Consider the following 8295-nt stretch of genomic DNA (forward strand, 5'->3'; position numbering starts at 1 on the left):
TGGTCGATGCCCTGCTGCCCGTCCCCCCTCTAAACGGCCCTCCTCCTGGCCTCCACCCCCTCCCGCCCGCCTGGAAAAGGCAAATTTGACATTTTTAAATCCCGAGCCTTAGAGGGATCGATGCGGCCCGAGGGCCCCGCCCGGGGTCGATATTCCTGATTGGGAAGCGGCTGCTGCGCGGAGCTCGCGTGTAAATCACCCGGACTGGGGGAGGGGGCCCGGGGAGGCTTCCAGGTCCTGGGCACGAGGAGCCAGGCGGGGTCGGGGCCCGGGCGGGACCCGAGGGCGACAGAATAAGAGCAGGCTTTCAAGAACCAGGGAGAAGCCAGCCCTGGGCCTCAGCCCTCCCCCGCCTAGCCCTGCCAACTCCCCGAGCCCGCTCCGGTCTCGCTTCAACGACCGCCACCCTCCATTGCCCCTGGAGCCGCCAGGGAGGTCGGTGTCGGAGGCAGCCATGCGGCGGCTCCTCTCCGGCCGCTCCCGCGGGGCCCAGGCTTCGGCGGCGGCTGTCAAGGAGCCGACAGGCCGGGCCGGCCGGGAAGGGGCGAGTGGCGCGCGAGGCCACGGGGGAGGCTGGAGCAGATCTGGCGCTCAGTGGGCGCGCAACACATGCTGCGGAATTGAGGGACAGCGAGGTGGCCCGGAACACCAAGGAGCGCGGGGCCAGGGGCGAGAGGGCGTGGGTCAGGCAGGAGGCGCTTCAGACCGAGCAGAGGGCTGGCAAAGCTGCAGGTTGAGCCCAGGTATCCAGGTCGGAAAGGCCAGGAGAGAAGGGGAGATCGAGGAAGTTCCGGCCGCAGCTAGACCAGCCTCCGCCCCAGGGCCTTCAGTCCTTGTCGCGCTCTGCTGGGGAAATCGAGGCAGCAGAGGCAGAGAGGGACCAGGAAGACGAAAAGCGGGATCAACCACAAGGCTGAGGAATTCAGAATTCCCACATGGATCTTTATTCTCATCCGGCCGACCCGGGTCCAGTTGCGGGTAAAAACACCAGCGCGCCCCCCACTGCCGTTCAGACCCTCCACCCCCCACCCCGTGCTCAGCTTGTCAGATCCCCCACCTGCCACCCCGCACCAGTTTATAGAACAACAATTTGGGGAAAACAATCCGGGCCGAGTGACGGCCCCGTAATTGTGACAAAGTGAGTGCGGGCGGCTGGAGAGAGCTCCAGGGCGGGAGCGCAGCTGGGCGAGGCGCGGGCAGGGGCGCCTCTCGCCTGCTCGCCGCCCCTAGTTCTCATTCTGATCGCCTCCCATTCCTCTCCTTGACTCTTCTCCAATTGCTCTTCCCCGGCCCCTCGCGCTTCCATTCGCTCGTTCCTCCGTCGCTCTTTCCTCTCCCTAACAGCTCTCCTCCCGCTCCCCACCCCCGCTGCCCCTCCCTCGGGCGCTTTTTCCTCGCTCCTTCGCCCTCTCTCCTCCGCCCTCCACCGTCTTACCTTTGGGTCCCCAGTTCTCCCTGCACAGTTCCTTTCTCTGGCTCCCCAATCCTCGCTGGCATTGATGAGCCCCGAGCCCTTCCACCCGCTCTGCGACGCCAGCGCGGCCCGGCCCGGCCCCCCCGGGTCCCTCCCCGAGCCCGCAGCACTCTGAGCCGCCCTCCTCCGCCGCCGCCGCCTTCCCCGTCCCCATCAGGCTCCCAGCGCGCGGAGCTAGTTTGTTTGTCCAGGGCCGCGGCTGCCGCCCGCGCTGTTTGCCAAGCTTAGCGCGCCGCCGCGCAGTGCGAGCCCAATTAAGTCTCATTCATTATTCAGCGCCCCTCTTGCCCCGCTCGCAGCCCGCCGCTGGGGCGTCGCTCGGAGGCCCCTCCCAGACGAGTGCTCTCACCAGGCCCGACCCGGCCTCGGAGGGAGCCGCGTTTCCTCCGCGGGTCGGGGTAGGGACTGAGGGGCCGAGGGTTTGGGAGGAACTCAGGCGCGCTGCCTACCGCTGGGAGGGCTCACCCCGCCCTTAAATCTAGACTGGGAGATCTGAGAGATCCAAGCCCCTCCTCTGCAGTGGAAGAAATTGAGGCCCCCAAAGCGGCGTGACTTAGCCAAGGTCATGGGGCTGAACCTAGGATTGGAGCCCGGGATAATGGATCCGGGGGCTCTTCAGGCTCAGGTCTAGATATGGAGCACCCTCACTGTAAGGCCCGAGGCAGGGCAGCGAGGGAAGCCAGAGGGGGTCTCTCCCTGCAGCCTGGCCGTGGGTGTCTCTGCCTCAGGAACTGGAAGTAGGACCATCCGTGGCCGAATGGAAGGGCAAGCAAGTGAGGAGAGAGAGACAGTGCAGCCTCCCATTTGTAGGGGTACCAAGAGGAAATCAAAAACTTTTTTTTTAATTTTAGGACCACAGCTGGTAGGCTACCTTGCTCCGGCCAGCAGCCCCCGCGTAGCGATCGACTGGAATGCTGTGTGTGTGCCTGGCCACAGGATGGGTCTAGGACTCGGCCGGGCTCGCCCTTCTGTACTCGGCAGCGCCACCTGGCGGTCACAGTGCTGCGCTGCAGGAGGCGCGCTCACGGGGGCGAGGCGCGGCGCCAGCCCCCAGGGGACTGAGGGAAACCCGCGGGCCCGGAGTGTGGCTGGCTACCTGGGAGCGCGGACGAAAGGGCAGGCCCGGAAGTGATCCTCACCGGGCAGCGAGGGGTTTGGGGAGGGGCCTGGCCCGGAGAGGCCCGCCTTCCGCGACACAGCTGACACAGAGACAAAGTCCACTTGGATGGAAGTGGGAGCTGAGTGCGAGGGGCCATTTTGAGCCCGCGGTTAAAGGACGCGTTCTGGGAGCCCCTGCGCCAGGTACGGCCTCTCTGCCCGGGCCAGCGGGCCTGGATGGGCTGCTTCCGCTCCACCCAGAGGGCCGAGTGGGCAGGCTCGCTTTGGCCTCTGGTTCTGAGGATTTGTCCAGCCGCTTCGGAGAGGCTTTTCCAAGCTTGCCTCGGAAGCAGAGGGTTGAGTTGTGGGGTGATGAGATCTAGATCAAAGCGTTTTCCAGAAGCCGGGCGTGGTTGCGCACGCCTGTGATCGGGAGGCAGAGGCAGGAGGATCGCTGCGAGTTTGAGGCCAGCCTGGGCTACATAGTGAGTTCATTGCCAGCCTAAACTACATAGCGAGATCTTGTCTCAAAATTTAAAAAAAAAAAAGTTTTCCAGAACGTTTTAAATGGCGAGAATTCAGGACTCCTTTCTAGTTAGACTTGGTGGTAAAATTTACTGGCCTGGAGAGATGGGAAGGCTAGAAACTAGGACCTAAAACCTGGGTCAGGTGACTGAGAGCAGCCATGGAGGAGTTAAGGGGGTGGGGCAAGACTTTTCGAAATGTTTGTGAACCTTGGAAAGGGCGTCCTACGAAGTCCTTCCCTGTCACTCCCGTCATTCCCATCCCCAGTGTCTGAAATGTAAGCTTCTACTTTTTTTTTTTTTGTCCCGGCACCAAGTTATCAGTTTCCCAAATGAAAAATTTTTTTAAATTCTTTCCTAAATCTGAATTTGGTATAGTTGTAAAGAACAGAACTGAGGTGCTGGAACAAGAGTTTGGGACAGCTAGCAGCACACTTTCAACCACACTCAGGTAGATCTGGACTTAACTTTTATTTAAAGGGAAAATGGTTACTTTGTTGGTACTTGGATATAGTCTTATGATTCTACTTTTTTCCTGTATCTTAGGGTCTGAAGATAACTCGGTGGATATGCTGGCCGTAATTCTCACAGAGGACCCTGAGATTTCTGCACTTTGAGCAATGTCAAGTTCCACTGGACTTGTTCTGAGGCCCCTGCCCTAGACAATGGCTAAGGGGCTCCTGGTGACCTATGTTCTCTGGGCTGTAGGGGGCCCTTTTGGCCTCCACCACCTATACCTGGAAAGGGACAGCCATGCCCTCCTGTGGATGCTTACCCTGGGGGGCTGTGGGCTAGGTTGGCTCTGGGAGTTCTGGAAGCTCCCAAGATTTGTAGCTGAAGCCAACAGAGGCCAGAGGCAGAAGCAGAGCCCAGGAGAGGGAACACCTCCCCTGAGTCCCATTCGCTTTGCAGCTCAGATGATAGTGGGCATCTATTTTGGCCTTGTGGCTCTGATTGGTCTTTCTCCCATGGCCAACTTCTACATTGTAGCCCTTCCACTGTCAGTTGGCTTAGGGGTCTTGCTGGTGGCTGCTGTTGGCAACCAGACCTCAGACTTTAAGAGCACTCTAGGTGTGGCATTCCTTACTTCCCCCATCTTCTACTGCCGCCCCATAGCCATTCTGCCTATCAGTTTGGCTGCCAGCATCACAGCCCAAAAGCATCGCCGCTACAAATCCTCAGCAGAGTCGGAGACTCTCAGTGTGCTACTCTACCGGCTAGGCCTGGCTTACCTTGCTTTCACAGGCCCGCTGGCCTACAGTGCTCTGAGCAACACAGCTGCCACCCTGAAATACATGGCAGAAATCCTTGGCTCCTTCTTGAGTTGGTTCAGCTTCTTTCCCCTGCTTGACTGCCTCATTGAGTCCATCCTCTTTCTGCCTTTTCGGATCTGGTGGCTCATGGTTGGGGATCCTGGCCTCCACAGCAGCTACTTCCAGGAATGGGAGAAGGTCTGTGAGTCTGTTCACAGTTTTCAGGATGAGAAACATCAGCTGGCATACCAGGTATGGCTTTCTTCCCTCTTGTTGATGCCTGGGACAGCTCTGAGGTTAGGGTGGGCCTTGTTGGAGCTGGTTTCTCCCACGTGGAAGTACTGTTCTCATGTCCACTGGCTGGGTCCAGGAAGTGAGTCTTGGCCTTTATGTACTTCTGGATGTAATGAGTGAAGTACAGAGATGCTGATGGTGAGAGGGAAAAATATATGTGTATGGATATTGCGATAAAACATATATAACATGTACAGTTTTATGTGTTTACTACTCAGACCAAGGCATGAAACATTTCCAGCACTGAGGAGCTTCTTTTATGTTCCTTCCAACCTATATTCCCCTCTGAGGTAACCTCTATTCTGCCTTCTATCACTGTAGATTGTGTGTGTGTGTATGTGTGTGCTTGTATGCTGGATATTAAACTGAGGATCTCACACATGCTAGGAGATTATTGCTGAGTTACATTTCTAGCCCCAGGTTATCACTATAGATTAGTTTTTCCCATTCTTTCTCTTTTTTTCTAGTGTTAGGAATTGAACCCAGGGCCTTGCTCAAGTTTTGTCCATTTTTTTTTTTTTTTCATACCGGGGATCGAACTTGGGACCTTGCACTTTCAAGGCAGGCGGTGGAACCCCTGAGCTAAATCCCGGCCCTGTTTGGTAGGTTTTTTGAGACAGGGTCTTGCTATATAGTTCAGGCTGGCCTTCAACTCACTTTGTAGCCCAAGCTGCCCTCAAACTCATGGTGATCCTCTTGCCTCAGTCTGCCAAGTGCTGGAATTACAGGCGTGCACCAAAATGCCCAGCAATCAGTGTATATTCTTTTGTATCTGTGTCTTTCATTTAACATTGAGGTTTATTCATACTTGCATGCAATTATAAATAGTTTCATTGTTGTATAGTATGCTACTTTAGGACTATGCCACAATTTATTCATCCTGTTAATATTTGGGTTGTTTCTAGTTTGGTACTATTGGCCAAGCATGGCACACGCCTGTAATCCCAGCACTTGGGAGGCTGAGGCAGGAGGATTCCCAAGAGTTCAAGGCCAGCCTGGGCTACATAGTGAGACCTTGTCTCAAAAATAAATAAATAAATTAAATAAAGCATGCAGTAGTGATTAAAGGCAAATTCTGGCCCTTGTGTGAAATCCTGGACTTGTCAAATTTGGAATTCTTGTTTCTTTTTATTCTGGTGCTGGGTATTGCTCATCCTAGGCAAGTGCTCTACCACCGATTTATACCCCTGGCCTAAAAGAATGAGGTGCTGGGCTATTCCAGAGAAATTAATGGCCTGACTTCACAAAAGAGCAAGAAGGGACCCAGGAACCCTGACAACTTGTGAGACTCTAATTTGTTGGTTTCTTTGTTTTTGCTTGTTTTGGGGGGTTTTTTGAGACAAGGTCTCACTGTGAAGTTCAGGCTGGCCTTGAACTCACTATGTAGCCCAGGCTGGCCTCAAACTTCCAGCAATCCTCCTGCCTCAGGCTCCCAAGTGCTGCGATTACAGGCGTACACCAGCGAACTGGCTTAATTTGTTGGCTTCTGTTTCCCCAAGGTTTTGGGCCTTTTGGAGAAGGCAACAAATGAAGAAATACACCGGGCGGGCGTTACAGGAGCTAGTGAAGGTCTGGCATCCTGATCACAACAAGCAGCAGAGAGGAGGCCCAGAGGAATTTCCTGGAGATCCAGGCTGTGTATGAAGTCCTGAGTCAGTGCAGGAAGTCCAGGGGGGCCTGGAGGTGAGAAGTGGCTTCCGCTGGGATGGACTCTTCCCAGCAGAGCTGGGCTGCTCATCCCAAGTCTGACTTGGCCATATGGGGCATCCCAGCACTGTTAAACTGTCTGCTTGTGGTGGAGATGAAGAAAACCCTAAAGGGGTGAGGAAGAGTGTGGTAGAAAATATACTTGTGTTCTGAATTTCTGAATTCTTGACTCTTGCGTCCTTGACTATATTTTCTTAAAACCAGAGAGTAAAAGACATACTACAAATAAATACCTTTCAAAGAATACAGCATCTTTTTCTCCTCTGTGGTTCTGGGGATCTAACATTAAGGTACACCCCCAGTCCTCTTTATTTTTTTTTGAGATCAGGTCTTGCTGAGTTGCCTAGGCTAATCTTGAACTTATGATCTTCCTACCTCAGCCTCCTGTATGACTGGGATTACAAATATGTACCACAATCCCTGGCAGAATACATCACATTTTACCCACCCCTGGTACATTAATATGTGATAGAGGAACTTAACTCCCCTCCCCCTCCCTCTCCCCTCCTACAGGCTCTCATTATGCAGTTCAGGCTGCTTTGAATTCACTATGTAGCCCAGGCTGACCTTGAACTTGTGGTGATCCTTCTGCCTCAGCCTCTCAAGTGCTATTTAACTTTTTAAATGCACTTGTATATTCTAGGCAAGCACTCTACCTCTGAACTACATTCCCAGTCCTCAACATTTGTTTTCTTGCTTTTTGAGACGAGGTTTCACTGTATAGCTCAAGCTGTCCTTGAAGTTGCAGTCTTCCTGTCTCAGCCTGTCAGATACTGGGATTGAAGGATTCACTCTATTCTGTAGATTGCCAAGTGGTGAGACTAGGGGTAGATTTCAAAATTTTAGAAAAAAATTTAATTCCATTTACAGGAGAATTTTCTAGCAGCTATACTTTTTTTTCAAGAAGAAACAAGCACCGAGTTCGATCCCCGGTACCAAAAAAAAAAAAAGAAGAAGAAACAAGCAGCTGTGGAATAGAGCAGTTTTGTAGGAAGTGCTTAAAACTTACCTAATAGAGCTGGGCATGGTGGCACATGACTGTAATAGCACCACTCTACAGGCTGAGGCAGGAGGATCACCGTGAGTTCAAGGCTAGCCTAGGCTACATAGTGAGTTCAAGGCTAGACTGAACTATGAAGTGAGATCCTGTCTCAAAAAAAAATTGGGCTGGGGATTAGCTCAGTGGTTCAGGTGCCTGCCTCGAAAGCACAAGGTCCTGAGTTTGATCCCCGGTACCAAAAAAACAATTATCCTTGTAGAGAACACCAGCTTACTAGGGTTGAATGTTCTGATGCATCAAGGAGGTAATGTACTGATAATAGGCAGATTAACAGGAAAAAAGATACAAACTTATTAACATGCATGGGGGGAATTGCAGGAGTGTGACCTCAAATAACCTAGTCTTATTCTGTAGTACATGCTGGCCTCAGCTTCCTGAGTGCTGGGATTACAGGCATGCACCACCATAAGCAACAGTTGTTTTCTTCTTTTGCTGGTTAGTCTTTGGGGAAATAAAAGAACATTATAGAAAACCGTCCTTTCCAGCATTCGCTGTTGTCCAAAGGGTTTTATTTTTTTACTTGTTAACTTTTTTTTCCTGCAGTAATGGGCACTGAACCCAGAGCTTTTGCTCTGAGGTCTATCCCTACCCACCCCCACCATCACTTTTGTAAAATTTTGATACAGGGTGTCAATAGGTCACTAAGTTGCCCAGGCTAGACTAAAATTACGATCCTCTTGCCTCAGCCTCCCAGAGCACCGGGATTGCAGGCATTACTACCATATTCAGGGTCTTAGTTACTTTTCTTATTGCCGAGACAATACCCAACACCTACAGGATAAGGGAGGAAAGGTTTATTTAGCTCACAGTTTGTAGAGGTGTCGGTCCATAATCAGCTGGCTCCAAGGCAGGGTGGCATGGCAGACAGGTGTCACAGAGGAGAAA

General features: G+C 52.9%; 1 protein-coding gene across 1 annotated transcript; it reads left to right on the plus strand.

Annotated features, from left to right (window-relative positions):
• The first annotated feature begins 3355 nt into the window (after positions 1-3355).
• Dnajc22 (DnaJ heat shock protein family (Hsp40) member C22) lies at positions 3356-6594 on the plus strand. Its single transcript, XM_087200137.1, is given in 6 exon segments — positions 3356-3374; positions 3475-3547; positions 3643-4601; positions 6143-6184; positions 6186-6241; positions 6243-6594. Coding segments are annotated over 4 exon segments (1026 nt in total). The 5' UTR covers positions 3356-3374; positions 3475-3547; positions 3643-3761; the 3' UTR covers positions 6331-6594.
• The last annotated feature ends 1701 nt before the right edge of the window (positions 6595-8295 follow it).

Source organism: Heterocephalus glaber, unplaced genomic scaffold (genome assembly GCF_053883595.1).
Source record: "Heterocephalus glaber isolate CG9 unplaced genomic scaffold, H.glaber_assembly_v1.0 deba00001733, whole genome shotgun sequence".
Classification (NCBI taxonomy): Eukaryota; Metazoa; Chordata; class Mammalia; order Rodentia; family Bathyergidae; genus Heterocephalus; species Heterocephalus glaber.